Source organism: Protomyctophum bolini (assembly GCF_963924005.1).
Source record: "Protomyctophum bolini genome assembly, chromosome: 21".
NCBI classification, from domain to species: Eukaryota; Metazoa; Chordata; class Actinopteri; order Myctophiformes; family Myctophidae; genus Protomyctophum; species Protomyctophum bolini.
This window is the reverse complement of record NC_137882.1, coordinates 7,367,828-7,387,827: the sequence shown is the minus strand read 5'-3', so window position 1 is coordinate 7,387,827 and position 20,000 is coordinate 7,367,828. Positions and strand designations below refer to the sequence as shown.

The 20,000-nt window shown below is 44.0% G+C and overlaps 2 protein-coding genes across 2 annotated transcripts in view; one reads left to right on the top strand and one right to left on the bottom strand.

Annotated features, from left to right (window-relative positions):
- Nucleotides 1-1,814: 1,814 nt before the first annotated feature.
- On the top strand, nt 1,815-16,098 carry arhgap28 (Rho GTPase activating protein 28; the record flags this gene model as incomplete). The annotated part of the gene is made up of 12 exons (XM_080793291.1): nt 1,815-1,956; nt 2,729-2,940; nt 3,217-3,295; nt 7,943-8,034; nt 8,247-8,324; nt 8,739-8,898; nt 9,201-9,283; nt 12,240-12,482; nt 13,935-14,048; nt 14,169-14,290; nt 15,873-15,910; nt 16,007-16,098. The coding sequence occupies 12 exons, from the start codon at nt 1,815-1,817 to the stop codon at nt 16,096-16,098; spliced, it is 1,455 nt and encodes a 484-aa protein (XP_080649417.1).
- Nucleotides 16,099-18,108: 2,010 nt separating this feature from the next.
- Nucleotides 18,109-20,000, bottom strand: part of LOC308336762 (receptor-type tyrosine-protein phosphatase mu-like) — a 128,588-nt gene continuing 126,696 nt past the window's right edge. Inside the window, 1 exon segment of the mRNA XM_080794302.1 lies at nt 18,109-20,000. This exon segment is cut by the window's right edge and continues 1,314 nt beyond it. The gene's annotated coding sequence lies outside the window, so the exon portion shown is untranslated.

Sequence of the window (20,000 nt, the reverse complement as noted above, 5' to 3'; positions counted from 1 at the left end):
CATCATGATGATGACAAATTCATCATATTATTAACATCAGCCAATCGAATCATCAGATTCCGTGCTACAAACACATTCCGTCGATTATATATTCGAATATTATTCTAATGGCTGTGGGTAATTCCACTTTAACCAAGAAAGCAGACTGACTAAAGGCTGCATTTTCTCGATCACCTACAGTACAGCAAATTTAAATTGAAGCTAATAGGTATAGGACATCTTTTAAAGACTTTTTAAGGACCCCCAAGAACCATTAGTATATAGACAGTGTCACAGTATAAGTATATTGTTGTTGTCCTGTGGAAACTGTACGTCCAAAACCATCAGCAACGTACAGTAGCATTAGTTATGTCGGCTACAGTATTAGAATGTTAGTTGGGACTTGAGACACACAGTAGCAAGCATATAGCTTTAGCCATGAAGCTGTTATTGTTATGAAGCAGTGTTTAGCGTTAGCCAGGAAACTCTTAAGCAGTGCATTGTGTGCTGCACTTTAGCTTCCCCCGGGAAACAGCAGCCCATTACACATCAATCAATACACACTTTACAAACATCACTTCCTATACGCATGCACGCACACAAAATCTCTCACTCGTGCACAAAAATATTAATTTATAATGGTACGTTGAAAGACCACCTAGCTGACCTCACCAGCACAAACGCGCGCGTGCGAGTGTGTGTGTGCGCGTGCGCGTGTGTGTGTGCATGTGACTAAGTGTGCGTGTGTGTGTGTGTGTGTACGTGTATGTTTGTCATCACAGTTGCTTTTACTTCATTGTTGTACTGAGCTGACCAGTACAAGTTACAACCACAGTCTAATACATGTTGTACTGGCAGCTGAACAGTACAACAGTATGTTCAGATGGGCAGCGATTAACGCGCCTATAGTAATTCATTTTCAATGAGACCTGCGTTCTTTTTCTGCAAATGTCGAGGAGAGAAGTCGAGGGACGACAACGCAAGCAGTACGTGAGCGCTTGTCCTGTGAAATTGACGCATATGTGTGCTTGTTTCGTACACACGCCCGTGACTATACGCTTGCATTGTCGCGCCCCTCATGAGCAGACTTGGGCCTCATTCACACCTAAGACACACACAAGAGACACTTGTGTCCTGTGTCTTCTGTGTGCCATGGCCGCCTCAATGCATTTCCAATGGGAGACACATGGTTTGATGACACAACCTTGTTGCATGGGGGGGGAAGCCAGAAGACAAATATGCAACAAGGTTGTGTCATCAAACCATGTGACTCCCATTGGAAATGCATTGAGGCGGCCATGAAACACAGACGACACAGGACACAAGTGTCTTGCGTGTGTCTTAGGTGTTAATGAGGCCTTGGAGCAGACCTGTGGTTGATCCAGGCGACAACGTCTCTGTTTATCGATGCCCGTCTGACGAGACAAGCTTGCTTCCTTGGCTGTCTTCTGCCCTTCTCCTCCCCATGGAACAAGGTTGTCTCGTCTCGTGAACGGCCCCCAAGTCTGTGGTTGTACTGGCGGCTGACCAGTACACTGTACAGTATAACACTGTTGTACTGGGAGCTGACCGCCTGACCAGTACAACCAGTCTTCTATACTGTTGTACTGGGAGATGTGTTTTGTCATTATTAAACTAAACCTGTAACTTTTACTTAAGTTTTCAAATAATTACAATGGAATAAAAAGTACAATATCTTCCTCAGAGATGTAATGAAGTGGAAGTATCAAGTATCGAAAAATTGGCATACCGGTAATACTAAAGTAGAGTAAAAGTAGTAGGCTAAAAGTAGGCTATACTTTATATGAACAGCAGGTCTTTCTGATGTCTCCAGGATGATGTCACTTGACGTGAGCGTTGAGCGCCGCCATGCTGCCATGGAGACGCTGTGGAACGAGGTGAGGAGCATTGATGAAGAGGAGGAGCAGGAAGACGAAGAGCACGATGAAGACGAGGAAGACACGAGTCACGTGGATGGTACCTTACTCTATAATACAACACCTCACTGTACCAAGAGGCCTGTGGCCTATAGGTTGGGTGGCTGGACCTGTGTTTATAGGTCACAAGTAAACCTTTTAACAAGTCCAAAGAAAACATAAGATTGCTTGGATAGTCAAACTGATCATTATCTGCAATTATATCCATTATATATATACTCCATTCTTCTCTTTTTTCCGCTTGTATAAAGTTTGAGTTTCTTTATTTCATGGAAACACATGCAGCAGCAGTCCACCTAGAAACACGTTTCGGCACGCAGGCCTTCCTCAGCATTTCAAACACGAAGTGAGGGGCGCCTGCTGGTAATGTTTGTTTAAAGTGCTCTAAACAAACATTTTAAAAGTCCATAGACTGGGCTGCCACAATTCCGATTCCAAAAGCCAGACGTTGGAGGGGCTGGCGCCCCTCTAAAAAACAGGTCAGCTGAACGAAGTTAATTGGTCTGGATTCCAGGCTATACATAAGAACAGCTCCACGACCCGATATTGACCATGAGCAGAACCACATGCCATCAGAGCACTGTGTTTCTACATTCACTCATGTTTACTTCCTGTTTTCCCCCGGGGAAATACGTTGGTTAGACATGAGAGGCCGTTTACAACTAACCCGTGGCAGGTTAAACCTAACCCGTCACTCCCGACATGCATGGCAGGTTAAAAACTAAACCGTTGCAGGTTAAAACTAAACTGTGGCTTCCCTGTGAGGTTATGGTTTCTGGTTTAAGGACCAAACACGTGCGCCTGTTTTCCAGAGCCGGAGCTAGAAGAGGCGTGGCTGGTGGAGGCGGGACTATCCTCCCTGTTGGCAGGCCCGTCGTCGGGGGAGGGGCCAACGGAGGCCCTGCTGTCCACGCTGTCGCGGCAACAGGCCGCCACGGTGAGGAAGAAGCTGCACGAGTACAACCACACCATGAGGAAGAAGAACAGACCGCCGATCACACACGTCCAAGATCTGTTCAATACGGTACGCTTTTGTTTGGACACGGTTCAAGCATGCACAGCAATGATCTCATTCACCCCGAAATTCGGCTCAAACACACTATCCTGGCTGCGACCAAAACGTGGAATAGTCATTCAAGATATTATGTCTCCATGGCTGAGCTCAAAATACAATTGGGCTTGGCAGTATAGGATCATCTGGATACTTTTTGTGTTATCCTTTTAGCATAACGTTTGATTTTACTAACTGTACGGTTCACTGTTTTGCTGACTATTGTCTTTTCGTTTATTTCACTGACAGAGCAGTGATGAGAGCCCCACTCCCCCCTCCAAACCAAAACGCTACCATAAGTCTACCAAGACCATCCATAAACACAGAGGTACCTGCCTGCCTGCCTGCCTGCCTGCCTGCCCATAGACATAGAAAGGTACACCCTGTCACGCACTGAGGGCAAATGTGTGCCCATAGAGTGTTATGGACATGAGCGGCCTCCAGTCACGTGACTCACGTCCCTTCCTTTCTCTTTACAATTTTTATCCCACGATTTTGTAACCCCTTTTTTCACCCAGTGTCAATTATCTAATGTAATCCTGGGCTCTACACTCCCTCCGCCAACCTGGGGAGAGCAAATGGCTGACCTCATACTCCTACATCCGTTCATTACATTCCTTGGCAAAAGCAGAAGCATGCGCTCAGTTGAGAGCATTCGCCCGAGCATTGACCACCATACCCGGAGATAGCCTTTTTCATTATCTCCTATATTTCATTTGAAATCTATACCTACTGGAGATTGGAAGTAGATCTTCTCAAATAACTGACTGACTACTGGATCATAGATTTTCAGGTAGCAAAGTCAGGGTCCCCGTTTGCTCCATGAAGGCCCTGCGCACGCCCGGCACATGTTTGATCCATGCATTAATCTGTCATCGTGTGTGTGTGTGTGTGTGTGTGTGTGTGTGTGTGTGTGTGTGTGTGTGTGTGTGTGTGTGTGTGTGTGTGTGTGTGTTTGTGCGCGCGTGTGTGCGCGCACTTCCAGGGCGTCCGACTTTCCCAAGTTTCTCACCCATTCAGGATCAGATACCTGAACTGCACATGGACTCTCCTACAACAGACACACACTCTACAAAACACATGGACTCTCCTACAACGGACACACACTCTACAAAACACATGGACTCTCCTACAACGGACACACACTCTACAAAACACACGCACTCTCCTACACACACACACTCTCCATCGGACACACACTCATCCACGAGCGTCGTCCAATTGGAGTGTTCTCATTGGCTACTGCGTGACACGCCGTACTCTGAGGGTGTGTCCGAACAAATGAGGGGCGGGGCCTGCGTGGACTGTCACTGTGTCAATGGAGACAACAACCCTGACCTGCCTGTGAGTGCGACCTTTTGACACATCTATTCACACAATGTTATACAGTATAACCTTTTCCAATTGGATGGATGGATGGATGGATGGATGGATGGATGGATGGATGGATGGATGGATGGATGGATGGATGGATGGATGGATGGATGGATGGATGGATGGATGGATGGATGGATGGATGGATGGATGGATGGATGGATGGATAGATAGATAGATAGATAGATAGATAGAGAGATAGACAGACAGACAGACAGATACATAGATAGATAGATAGATAGATAGATAGATAGATAGATAGATAGATAGATAGATAGATAGATAGATAGATAGATAGATAGATAGATAGATAGATAGACAGACAGACAGACAGACAGACAGACAGACAGACAGACAGACAGACAGACAGACAGACAGACAGATACATAGATAGATACATAGAGAGATAGATAGATAGATAGATAGATAGATAGATAGATAGATAGATAGATAGATAGATAGATAGATAGATAGATAGATAGTCCTCAACGCTAATCACTTGTGGCGTCCTACATTATCTGTCCTCACTTTTTATCCTCACGTTTTATCCTAGTACTTTGCTCAGCCAATCAAATCATCGCTATTGGGTGCTCAGCCAATCAAATCATCGCTATGGGGTGCACAGACAAAGCTGGGCCCTCAAAAATCATGTCATCAATTAGAAAAATGCGGACTACACACAAAAAAGCCTTGTTTCCATTGTGGCCCACCTTTTCCTTTTGACATAGAACAACACGCAACATACACCACGAACAACCCTGAATCAAAGAAAAAAATGTATATAATTCTTATAATTATGTAAAGTTGGAAGCAAATTGCAATACATAGGACAAGAGATAGCCTACTACTCTATAAGAGAAGAATCCAAAAGTTAAACAACATTTTTTTTTTAAATAATCTTTCATAATCATTCCATAAATGTGTGTTTTTTGTCAGGTAAACCTGACTAATGAAAGCTCATGAAATGTAAGCGACCTAGTTTATTTTTACAACGGTTTTCATGCATGCTATGCGTGTGTTGTCTGTGTGCACTGTGCAGTGCAGTGCAGTGCTCGCCCAGCAGGGGGTGACAGCGGTAGCAGATCTGTCACCAGCAGACATGAGAGCACTGGCCTTCATCTCCTTCATTGAACTGACAACAATGTACCATAACCTGGGAATACACCAAGTACTGCAAATACCTCGAATACCACGCATACACAGAACCAGAGGTATGTACCACTAGAATCGGTTATTTAATAATAATGCTACTAGTGCTATACAATTGACAACGATATATTGTACAATAGCACAACTTGAGATTTGGGAATACAGAGTGAGTGAGTGAGTGAGTGAGTGAGTGAGTGAATATCATACCGGTAACTGAAGTTGTGGACATTGAAGTGATGCACATCAGCGTCGGAGAGGAACAGGCACTGTCAGATCAGTTACGCAACTTTTGGGAAATCGAATCCCTTGGAATCCACATGAAAGAAATGCATTCTGAGGAAGGAAGACATGGCAGTGTATCCAAAGCCGTGCATATCCAGCCAAGCCGTGCTCATGGTGGCGCTACAACAGGCCAAGTTGCGTCTCTCTCACACACACACGCACACGCACACACACGCACACGCACACACACACAAACCCAAACAAACATGTTTAAATTACTCCTAAACATTTTGCCAAACATCACACACTCTCCTATCCTCATGGTGGAGACCTGTGCCCAAAAGGGCACTTTTTCTAGTTAATTTCTGCATCTCTTACTCTTAGGGCTTCTTAGGGATTCATATTTAAAGTCATTCTTAAGTGGCACAGAGGCTATGTAGTCGCGGAGTGGCTTTATCAGACCAGAATTATGACAATGCCGTTAAAATGCTTACCAGTCGTTTTGGGCGCATTAAACCCTTTCCATTTCAAGACCAATTTATGTTTATTCAGCATTTGAGCCACGGACCACACATAGACTAGATTAGTGGCTTTTTCATTGAACAGTGTAGGAAGCCCCGCGCAAGCAGGGCATCAAAAAATTAGTTGATACTCATAATGTTCCTCTCCACGGAAATCTTTAGTAAAAGGCGAAAGATTTATACGATCTGAAGAGAAACAAGAGTGTACTGAAGAACTGTAGCTCCTTGCTGGACCTGGTCACTCACTGCAACACCACAAAAACTCACGGTGCTGCTGATGTATTTTACATATTTTACAATCACATTATTATTATTATTATTATTATTATTATTAGGCTATTGATATTTATAGCACTTTATATGTGCTGTCAATCAAACACGTGTAGAAATAATACATAAGATTGTTAATTTAAAAGTTATATATTTTGAAATACTGCACGCATAGCATGCTGGGTAAAGTGTTCAATGTCCTCCGGTCACGGGGTTCCAGTATAACTGGATGATTGATTGAAGAGATAAACATTATAATAAAGTAACATGGTTAGGTTTAAAACTCTTTAAAACATTTAAAATTCAACGTAGGTTTATGGACAACTTATAATAATAATACTAAAGACTAAAGTTACCAACATTATGAAACACGGACATTTTATTCAACACCGTAAAGCTGCTGCTAGACAGCATTCAGCCACTAGATGTCGCCTTCTTACACTCTGTGGTTCATATTGTGCCATGGAAGCATTTTTATGAGAAGTATTAGTGATACAAATCTAAATCTAAAAAAGTAACTAGTATGTTGTCAAATAAATGTGGAATAAAATTACAATATTTGAATCCGACATGTAGTGGAGTAGAAGTAAAATTATTGAAAATTGGAAATACTTTACACCTGTGGTTATAACGAGTAAATCTGAGTGTGTAGTTCAGTTATTTTCCATATATATAAAAAATAAAAACGGCTTGCAAAAATGCATTATGAATTAACCATTAATGATGATCATTGCTTCATTCATAATGTAATGGTATTATTAATTCATTAATGAATTGCAACATGTTTTTAGGAACCCGTTTTGCGACCGCATGCCCTTGCTGACGTCGACCCCATGATGAGGGTTCGAACCCACAGCTTCCACATGAAAGACATTATGCTCTAAGTCTCTAACCACTGGAACACATTTGGAATATTGTATATTTGCATTATGAAAACTGCTGTATGACAAAAGGTGTACAATAAATGGGAACATCACCCTACAGCAGTCAATGCCTGGACAATATGTATATCTGTATAATGCATATATGCCCAGCCGAGAGGCAAAGTATAGTTTGAGCTTGCCTCTACACAAGTAAAAACGTGTGATCTCTAGCCTGTTGTGCCCATACCTTCCAAACCATTCAACCTGGCTTGTTGCACCTGTGTTCTCATAATGCCAATCCTGTGTGACACACACACCCCCCATGGTGAACCCGCCCATCAAACGGGTTAAAGGCACACGCAGGCAGAAATGGCTCCTTCAAATAGTACTACATCAAACACCACGTATCAGAGTCAGAGGAAGGCTATGTCGGCTACTAAGCCATAGTATTAGTAATACTATAATAATAATAATAATACTACTAGTGGTATACAACTAAAACGGCATCATGTGTGCATACAGTACTGCATACTTACATCAGTGTCATGCTGTCTGTCTGTCTGTCTGTCTCTTTAGATAAAGGTGTGTTTGGAGTGCCTCTCTCTGTTCTGTTGGAGACTGACAGGAAGTCTCATCCTGGTGTCAAGGTCCCTCTGTTCCTCACTAAGGTAACAACAATAAGAACGTTAATAACAACCTAATTAAACCCTCTACACTACACTGAATACAGTACATTGGACGTGAGCTGCCTCTGTAGTACTTGCACGCTTTCACCACCTCTACACCAACACAATCAACAATCAGCAATCAACAGGTGTGTGTGTGTGTGTGTGTGTGTGTGTGTGTGTGTGTGTGTGTGTGTGCGTGCGCGTGCGTGTAGCTCCTGTCCCTACTGGAACAGAGAGGGTTAAAGACTGAAGGGATTCTCAGAGTTCCAGGTTCAGCAGCCAGACTGAAGGTACCATTCCTATTATTACTACTATACTTGAGAAGACATAATATTCTCTCTCTCTCTCAGATAGTATTCTAGTGCAGTGGTTCTCAAACTTTATCATGTCAAGGACCCCCAAATTGACACTCATTGGCCTGCGGACCCCCATTAGAAAATATACGTCAAGGATTCTCAACCCGTTTAATTTCAAGGGCCCTAGGTTTGAATTAGGCTACGGTCCCCCATGTAATGGCATTTCTATCTCTGGGACCCCAATGTATATTGTAAAATCAAAGTTATTTTAACTCTGAGAGTGTACAAATTAACCACTGCGCTATAGTACTATCTGAGAGAGAAGAGAATATTATGTCTTTTCAAGTATAGTGTGTGTGTGTGTGTGTGTGTGTGTGTGTGTGTGTGTGTGCTGGTGTCATACCGCAGGCTCTTCGGGAGCAGATAGACACGTGTGCGTGGGTGTACGAGGTGAACTGGGAGGAGGTGAGACAGGCGGACGCGGCGGGACTCCTCAAACTCTTCATCAGGGAACTTCCTCTTCCTCTCCTCACCTCCCGCTACCTCCCTGCTTACGCCGCTGTACCAGGTGCACGCACGCACGCACGCACTAATTGAAGTCACTATTTGTGAAACGTTTTCATATTTACACACTGATTTCGGTCGTGACGTTTAGGGTGAAGGATATACACAGTATAGGCAACTATTTAATTTACAACCTCTGAGTAAGGCTCTATGTCCTTCCGGTGGGGGCTCCTCACGGGTAGGTGAGTCAGTATAGTATACAACACACACATGTGTGTGTAGGAGGAATGAATATGTTGTGTGTGTGTGTGTGTGTGTGTGTGTGTGTGTGTGTGTGTGTGTGTGTGTGTGTGTGTGTGCGTACAGGTCTGTCTTGTTCCGTCCATCAGATTCAAGCTCTCCAGTTGTTGACCATGTTACTACCTGAAGCCCACAGAGACACACTTAAGGTACGCACACGCACGCACGCACTTTGTTGTACTGTTGGGGACACTCTTGATATATATTTACTCGCGCGCCACATATAAAAATGTGTTCCCTGACCCACTGTAACCGTAAAACCGCACAACCCTATAGTAGGCAGCACACTATCGCTCTCGGCCCGAGAATGTTTTGCCTGCAAAGTGAAGCTGCCTTTTCGTAACATGTGCAGAAAAGTGAAGCATTTGGTCATGCTTCACACATGCAATGTTGTCATGACATCATCATCACAACGCTGCCGTACCTCCACGCGGGACGGCGGCACCGGAAACACAGGCTTCATCGCGGTGGAGACCAACTACCGCGTCTACGCCATAAAGGGTCTTTTTGAAATGTCTATGGGAAAAATGCATTGGGAATTATTTCCTGGGCCTGGCGTCGTCTTGAAAAGGGGGCGGGACTGTGACGCTCTATACTGAAAAGTAGTGTTTAGCAGAGGAACTCCAGGAAATCTGAATAGAATGAACACAATCACACCCATGTGAAGTGAGGGACGCTCTCATCATCATACATCATCTCATTCCAGCCCATCACAATTGTCTCTCACCTTCATCTTCTCTTCAATGTTTGTGTTTGCACAAAAGTGACGTCACATCAACCCGTCAGCTTAAAGGGTCAAAGTTTGGCGACAGCATGGTAACGGTTTGTGTTGTCCAGCAGCTCTGTACACCCTATATAAGCTGCAGGATACATAAGCAGGGTGATTACATGCAGATTACATACTATAGAGATTATGTACATTCACAAGTTACATGATTACATACGGATACATACTGTAGGTAGGGTGATTACATACACAGGTTACATAGGTCGTCTGATTACATGAAGATTACATAGCACACTACTGGAAAGACGCAAGAGACAAAGGCACAGATAGGAGATAGACATAGAGAGTGTGAGCTGGCGAGACGGAACAGAAAGGACAGACGGACGGACAGACAGACAGAGGAAGATAGATTGTTATTTCGTTGAAAGAAGTTAGTCGCCGACAGATAGTCGCAGACCAGAAGGGTCAGAGAAAAAGTCCCGTTCATTATCGGAATCAACCAGACAAATCACTCTAGAGAGAGAGAGAGAGAGATGTTACGTTGGATGGTGATCAAAGAGAGAGGTGGACCAGAGGGGGTTGACCATGTGGCTGTAGCAACGGGACACAGGGTGTACACATTCGGAGGCTACTGGTTGTACAACAAGGATCAGATTGATGTGCATGTCTTCAACACGGTCTATTTGCGCTGGACGAAGCTGCTCCCGGTGACCACCCGAACAATAGCACGTCTCCCAGAGGTTCCTTCCAGGCGCTGGGGCCACACAGCTGTGCTGATAGAGAATATAATCTACATCTGGGGAGGGTGTAAGGGCGAGCCGAGGCAATACTGCAACACGCTCTATGCGTTTGACGTCGGCACCCACGGATGGTTCAAGCCCAAGACGTCTGGGACTGTTCCAGAGGCGAGGTGGGGCCACTCGGCCTGTGTCTCCAGGAAGGCCATGTATGTGTATGGAGGATGGAGCCGGACCGGATGCACTAAAGACCTCTACAAGTTGGACAGCAGCACAGTGGGCTGGTCTTTAGTTCAAACCGGAGGAACCCCAGCATCCGTTTCGGAATGTCACTCTGCGACCTTCATCGGGAAGAAGATGTTTGTGTTTGGAGGCAGAGGGGACACTTACAGGGACCCGTACAACAGCATCAGAGTGTTTGACACGCTGACCAACCTCTGGATGGAAACGCCTTCCGCGCAGCATCCTCTAGGAGGCCGCGTGCGTCATTCAGCCTTTGCGTACAACGGAGAGCTGTACATATTCGGTGGCAAAAACCTTTGTCTGGGCCAGACGTTCAGCGATCTGTGGAAGTTAAATCCAGAGACCTTCTCCTGGAATTTGGTGCAGCCGAACGAGGGAGGTCTGTGTTCAAGGATGTACTGTTGCATGGTGGGAGATCGCATCATCCTCTTTGGAGATAACACAGATGACCTGCACATCTTGGACTTAAGTCCTAGTTTGAAGACGTTATGCAAGCTAACAGTTGTTCAGTATGGTCTGAGGAGAATCCAGGCTCTCGCAGGACATCAGGCGGGAACTGGCAACCTTCCTATCGACAGCCTGGGATGTCAAGGACAGGAACAAGTTACAGACAGTGGAACAGGGGGAAATTACGGGAAACAATGGTCACACACAACAGGGCAAGCTGGTTGAAGCAGCACTCCCACAGACCTAATCTTTTTTTTCTTTCAACTTGTATTTTGGTGCTTTGCTTGGTTCTGGTCTATGTGATAGGATTTAGGCTACTCGTAAATCATTTGCGTATTTGTAGTCTTCTTTTTTACGTCATGGCCCTGTAGGAGTCTAGCCTTCTAGAACACTGGTTCTCAAAACCTTTTCATGTCAACGACCCCCACATTGATACATAATAGCCAGATTTGAAAAGATATGTGGCATATACTGTATACCATACGTAGGTTCAGTGATTTTCAACCCCACTGTGATATGCATTATTAGACCACAGACCTCCATTTGATACCATTTTAAATCTCTGGGACCCTCAATACTGCAAAGGTTTCAATGTTACAACACATACAATGTTACAATGTCATACAATTGTCTGTCTGTCTGTCTAGTTAGTGCCTGCTTGTCTGTCTGTCTCTAGGTGTTGTTACAGTTCTCCATTTAGATCGTCTCTCTCTCTCTCTCCAGGTGTTGTTACAGTTCTCCATCTAGATCGTCTCTCTCTCTCTCTCTCTCTCCAGGTGTTGTTACAGTTCTCCATCTAGATCGTCTCTCTCTCTCTCTCTCTCTCTCTCCAGGTGTTGTTACAGTTCTCCATCTAGATCGTCTCTCTCTCTCTCTCTCTCTCTCTCTCCAGGTGTTGTTACAGTTCTCCATCTAGATCGTCTCTCTCTCTCTCTCTCTCTCTCTCTCCAGGTGCTGTTACAGTTCCTCAGACAGGTGGTGAATCACGAGCGCTACAACAGGATGTCTCTGTGGAACGTTGCCATGGTGATCGCCCCCAACCTCTTCCACACGTGCCGTCGCCACGCCAACGGGAGGCGGTGGATGGGCGTGGTCACGGCCAGGCGCCGACAGGAGGAGGAGGAGCTCGCCATGATGGCCGACTCCGCCCACCTGGTCAAAGTGATGATCAAGTACCAGGATGTTCTGTTTATGGTGTGAACGCACGCAGGCATGCTCACACACACACGCACGCACGCACACACACACACACACACACACGCACACACACACACACACACACACACGTTGGCTAGACATACTACAATAGTCCGACATGCGTGGCAGGCGTATATCTATATTCTACGTCCGAGCATAGACATGGTAACGCCACGCCGGCCTCTGATTGGCCTACCGACACAGTCCGTCTTGCCTATCCTCCGAGATGCAAGGGCACTAGTGTTAGTGTTGATTATCGTGTATTAATCTAATATAGTAAACTAATACTAATATGCTAAAAACGATAAAGATCAAGGTATTAATCTAATTATAGTAAAGCTAATACTGTTATACTAAAAAAGATGAAGATCAAGGGAAAAGAGACCTTTTTACAGTACAATTATGTTACAAGTTTACACATGTATACAAAAATAAAAAGGCCAACGGTATAAACAATATTAGTTTGCCTCTTCTACAAAAATAAAAGTTACTGTTGCGCGTGCCAAGCTGTCTTTCTCTTGTATTATATCGTACTTGTATTATTTATTTATTTCCCACCACGGAGTAACCAGCATGTATCTTCCACCTCAGAGGAAACTCTGGTAAGGCCGGCAGTGTCGGTAGGCCAATCAGAGGCAGGCAGGGCGTTACCATGTCTATGCTCGGACGTAGAAAAGACTGTAGGACTATTATTACGTCAGACCAAACACATGCACCACACAAAGCAGAAGAAGAAGAAGAAATGCGTTCTGGTAAATCAAGTTTACCAAGGGTAACTCGACTAAGCATCAGATACTTGTTTACAGCAAGGCCCACATGGAGCATTTCATGGTAGAGGTTCAATGCCTTGTCCAAGGGCACTTCAACGGTGGTAATTTTAACGTGTCGGATCGCTGATTCGAACTGGCGACCTTCCGGTATCTAGACCGCTCCGCAATCCACTCGGCCACCGCTGCCTCTAGCACACGTGCGTGCACGCACGCACGGCGCACGCACACTACATGTGTGATTGGTGTGACACCTGAATTTCTCTCCATGACCAATAAAGATTTTCTCACTTCCTTTTTATATATTATTTTATCCCACGATTTTGTAACCCATTTTTCACCCCTGTGTCAATCATCTAATGTGATCCTGGGCTCTACACACCCTCCGCCAACCTGGGGAGAGCAACAGACTTAACTCATGCTTCCTTCATGCTTGAGTGTCCAAGTTGCTCCTTTACACCTGACAGGGGGGAGATTCCCTGGTTGGACGTAGCGCGTGGAAGGAACACGTTATTCCAACCAGTTCCTTTCCCCTCCATCAGGCGCCCCGGCTGGCCAGGGGGAGGCAGTTTAGAGACCAGGATTACTGCATGTTTTTGTGAGGGTATCTACCCTAGGGGACACGGGGAGAACATGCAAACTCCACACAGAAGAAACAGATTTTCTCACTTCCTGTGTATAGGTGCCCTGCTTCCTGCTGTCTCAGCTGAGGAGGATGAACTCCCACAGGAAACAGGAAACGGTGGCAGAGAAAACCAAACGTAGAGTTTTAGGACGCAAGAACCACAAGAACGAGGTGAGACACCTTACGTCCTGTCTGCTAGTCACCTTACGTCCTGTCTGCTAGTCACCTTACGTCCTGTCTGCTAGTCACCTCACGTCCTGTCTGCTAGTCACCTTACGTCCTGTCCTGTAGGTGTCAGTGTTGTGTGAAGGGGTCATCAGGGTTCATGCTCCGTTCCACACTAAGGTGTCCATGGCGATGCAACTGGACACACACACCAGAGTGAGAGACGTCACGTCTCACTTTGACGACAAGTTAGTACGCACGCACGCACACACGCACGCACGCACGCACGCACACACGCACACACACACACGTGCCCACTGGCCGTGGTCATGACACGTGAAAAATGAAATACAATTATTTCAAGATGTATTTTTACCAGCAGGATGATGTCTTACGTTGTCATTCAGTGCCCTAAAACAAAACGGCATACAATTACATCATAACTGTCCCAAACAAACATTAAAGTCATAGAATTGGCTGGCCTATATGTCACATGCCATGCATTGGAGGGGCTAGCACCCCTCAGAAAAGGGCACTCTTAGTACCTTATAGGCCTACTGAATACTGATGCACAATCATGTTAGATCAAACAACTTAATTGAAATATTTCTAACAAAAAAACGATCAATTGATATAAATTCAATACCAATTTGATGCAGATATTGCCGATAAAGTGTGGTGACTGATTAATCGTGCATCCCTATATATTACTATAGAGGCGTGAAGTGAATGGCAAATTAAGCGGAAAAGTGAGTTTAACATCATTTATCAAATCTGACTTTTCAGTTTTTTGCCATTCAGTAGGGGTTCCCGCATAACGTCCGGGTATGATGATGTCACGCGCATACCCTCTATACACACATGAAGTACACTACGGGCTCCATCTTGCGGCAGGGGCCCTTTTTCCTTAATTTGGGGATTTAGTATTGTGTGAGAGGTGTGGCCCTGTAAAATGTGTTATCTTGTGCCACAGCCTAAGTCCCCAAAACACCTCCATTACCCCTTACATTATGCATAGGTGTGGTTTGGGCGTTACAATGATTAAACCAATCACTGTGCTACTTGCCATTGCCTTTAAGAGAACCATTATCCATTTAACATTATGCCCAGTGATTTACACTATGGCCCATGGCCATGGAAGAGCGACACACGTTGCTGCCTTGAAATATAGCCTATTTATATTTGATACAGAGGCCGGGTTGTTTTGTGTCCAGTAGCTCCAACACAGCCTCACTCATGCAAATCTAATAACTTCTTTGACTAGACAATTAAACACAATAAGCACAAGGAATTGACACCGACGCTGATTATAGTAACATTCCAATCACGGTGATTTGTGGAGAATTAAGACAGAACGAGACCTCTGAGCCATGAATGTTGTGCAACATGACTCACCGTCTCAGAGTCAACATGACTCAAGCCGAGGCAGCTCCAACTCAGGTCTCACCGTCTCAGAGCCAGGAGCGCATTCTTTTATCAAACAGAATTCGCATTATGGGTGGTTTGAAGAGGCACTTTCCAGTGTCCTAAACCTGTGTGCATAAGATAGCAAATATAGGGAAAGCGCATCAACACGCCTACAGACACACCTCCACCCGCAAATATAGGAGTCGGCAAAATGAATAGTGGGTTGTGTGTGGCTGCACAGTGGAAGCTCCTAAATATTTATTACTTGAGGATAAAGCATGGCATAAGATGGAGCCCTAAGACTTTATATGAAGACAAGAGTCAAACAGTGGATTTGTTCGTTCCAGATTGATGGAGTGAGACATTTTAAGATTATGACATCATGAACGCTGTGTTACTGTCTGTCTGTCTGTCTGTCTGCAGAGGTGACCAGTGTTTATTTGAAGTAGGAGGAAATATTGGTACGTACATGCACGCACACACGCACGCACGCACACACACATGTAACAGCTCTGTAACATCTGTTTGATTCACTAACTAGTCTGTCTGTCTGTCAGGTGAGAGGCGTCTCCATGAAAACACTGTGTTGTTGGAGGTTTATCGTGTTAATCCATCCTGCAGCTGGATCCTCAAACCACCTAACACCTAACACGCACATGCGCACGCACGCACACGCACGTGTGCACGCACGCACACACATGAATGAACGCATGCACATTTGCACGTACTGTATATGTGTGTATATATATATATATATATATATACACACACACACACACACACATTTGTAATATTAAATCGTAATATAAAAGTCAGTGACTTCTTGTGGATTTTTCTCCTCTGTGGGTTTGTCGATAAATGGTAAATAAATGGTGCATTTATATACTGTAGCGCCTTTAGCCAAGGCGCTTTACATGGACACCGATGACAGAGGAAACCATGCAAGGCACCAACCTGCACATCGGTGCAGGTTGGTGCCCCGATTATTAGCACACTATGCGCAGCACCCTCATACCTGACTCTGCCACGTACGGTAGGACCAGAGACATGGCTGCACGATGTTGAGCAGGACATCTGACGACACCCAAAAGAAGATCCTCTCAAGATGTACCTGTGATGGTGTCACTATTGGAGATATTGAATGTTGTCCACAATACATTTTCACATTTATACCTCACAGTTAAGAATCAAATATACTTACTTCGGGGTTTTTATACGAATAATAATAACCAGTAGGACGCCTGAGGGCAAACTGCTGGGCGAACGCTGGCGCTTTGGCATGGGGGTCAGATCAATTATTAATTCATTCTGTAATTCTGTACTGGCCATATATGGAGTGTGTCTTGAGTGTACAGGGTTTGATGAGGTCAGATCAACATAATGGAATGTCAGAACAGGCCAGCTCCATATCTTAGTTAACAAACAATAGTCATACTTGTAGAATGTAATTCCGGTTTATATATCTTTATGTATTGAAGTAGTTTACAGTCATACAAGACAAATAAAAATGTTTCCAACAACGACAGCCATGTTTAACCCAGGCTAGATTTAACCCAGAGCCATAATATATAACCCAGCTGGTCCGATTAACAGAGTTATATATAACCCAAGTTAAACTATAGCAGAGTCATATACAAATCCAGGTTACATTACCAGAGTCATCATACTTCAGCATTTGGAAAATGTGTATCTTTATAAAAAAAAACAACAACAACGACAAAGACACAAATGTATTTCATTTAGCAAAAAATAAAATAAAAAATCACCAATAAATAAATAAATGGATGTGATGTTATATAGGCTCTATGCACAGCAGCCATATTGTCAATAAACTGAGCTGAATTTTAACAGCTGTTACGAATGATTAACCCATTTAGACCTGAGAACTGATTCTACAAAATGTCTTCTAATCTAAATCATGAATGTTTTCTGAAAAGCCTATGTTTCTATGTCAGTGGTGCTCAACCTTTTTCATGTTAAGGACGGTAGGACCTGTATTTGGCCGCGGACCCGCATCTCAAAATATGTTGTTCCAGGGATCGGACCCGCCTAGAAGCAAATATTTGAGTTAAAAACGTTCACTGTGAAAGAATAGAAATTTCAAAGATTCGCACTACATTTTCACGATTTTTTCAAAAATGGCAGACCTACAAGCTATAGATCTGCTATTTTTCAACAGTTTAAACAATGGTTAAAGTGGTTCAAAGCTATATTGGGCGACACTGATGCGTTCCTCAGGTCTAAATGGACGAAGGCTCCGTTCCATTCAGGTCAAACACAGTGCACATTGCTATATTGGGTAACATCTGTGCAGGAAGGAAGGAAGGAAACAGCAAAATATCCTGACAATACGGTGGGTATAGAGCTCATTGTCTGATCTCTGACAGAGAATTCTCTAATGACTTTTCCCTCGACATTCCCTCATCGTCACCCTCCAGAGACCATCCGTGTCAACTGTCAAGACATTCCACGTGAACGCGAATCCCCTTAAAATGATTTTGAATTCACCATTTGTTAGCCTTCTGATTGGTCTCTGACTGACTACCCTCGGAAACCCAGACGTTTTTATTTCCAGGGAGAAAAGAAAAGTCTGGGGCCGAGTCCACTTCAATTCTGCATAACGTCGATCACTCTCTGCTGATCTCTGATCGTCTGCACCTTTGTTAATTTGACGCGCGCACGCACACACACACACACACACACACACACACACACACACACACACACACACACACACACACACACACACACACACACACACACACACACACACACACACACACACACACACACACACCTCTCTCTCTCTCTCTGTCGCTCTAATTAATTAGTCTCATGTCGCGCAGCTGCATCTATACTGCCTATGCCATAGAAAGCATAGGTGGACCCCAGGCTACTGACCGACTAACCAGCAGGCTGCCTTGTTCCACCCTGGTTCCGCGTTCTTTATGTTGAATTTGTTAAAACATGGAAAAAAACTCAAAAAACAAACATGATATGCCCAGTCACCATGCATGCTGCACCTGTGATGTTCCTTTTTACTGACACCAAGTTTAAAATAAGAATTGAATGCACAGAATATCAATAGGAAGCAACTGAAAAACACCTTATTTCAATGATAGTGGATGGAGAGAAAGGTTTTTTTTGTCCAACCACGAAACGGCAACAAATGGGTTCGAAGAGGGGCACGGCCATGGGCGGGACTTGACAAAGGGTGAATTCAGTTCATTTCATCACCAATGTTGTGTTTAGCCGTTGAGGCCACGTCATTAAAACTACATTCCCCATGAGTCCATGTGTCAGACAGAGACAGACCAGATTAAAATACAAAATACTGACCAAAGAGATGAAACGCCTGGATTAACTTTAGGATCTGGTCTTTCACCAATCAAACATCCTGCATTAACTTGAAGACTTCGTGTTTGACCGGTTTGTATTTCATGTCTGAATCAGATGATAAATCAACAAAAAAAAACACATGATTGTCTGTGTCCGTGTGCTTCACAATTATAACAATGATAACAGCAATAATTATAACGAGGAAAAAAACTAAAACAATAATAAGAATATCAATAATAGTAATATCAACAGCAACAACAGAAGGAATAAATATCTGTTCTAATATTTACAATATAAACATAATGGTCACTCAGAAGGCCAGATCAGATCCAAGTTAAACCAATCAGAAAATTATGGTATAATTTCCATGACAAACCTAACCCCGTTAGCAGCCTCATCTCACCGGGAGAAACAGCGTTTATAGGGGGCGGGACTAACGTATTTTTTCCCACCAATCACAACATGGGTTTCATGCCCTGGGAATGTAAACACACCCCGGCCCACAGATTGAGCATCGGGAAAAAATCATCACCATCCACCAGCGGTCTAGAAACCCGGAATAGACGTCTGTTCTAGGCCAGTGTTTCCCAAACTCCCAAACTCAAGGACACCCAAATTGCACAACACTGGTTTCTCAACATGTGGGCTGGGGCCCACTGGTGGGCCGCAAAGGTATTGCAAGTGAGGCCCCTAAAGCATTGGCACAAAAACACTAAGATTTTAATGATAACAGTGATAACATTCACTTCACCACTTTTCAACCTATCTTCATAATATACTAGGTCCCCACTAATCATGAAGAAATGGCGCAATTTCTTTCTACTCAGTCTGTGTCTCATGGGAGGGCTGTGGGCAGTTCAGAAACCTGTCCTCCAGTGACATCATCGATGGGGAATCCAAGCTAATAGAAACTGCAGGCTTTTATGGTGCTGAAAAGTTGCAATGCGAAAATGGAAGCCATCGTTCTCACGATAATAAAAATCTAAACTTTTTTGTAAAATAAATCTTGTTTTAAAAGAAATCTGCCTAATGATGAAAAAAATCATGCCATTTTATCATGATTATTAGTGAGGACCTATTACATGAAGATAAGTTGAAAAGTGGTGAAGTGGTCCTTTAAGAAGTGATACCAATAAATCCAGTTGTCCATAATTGATCCGAGCAAGAACACAATCCATTGATTCATCATTAAAATAAACATGTTATGCACAC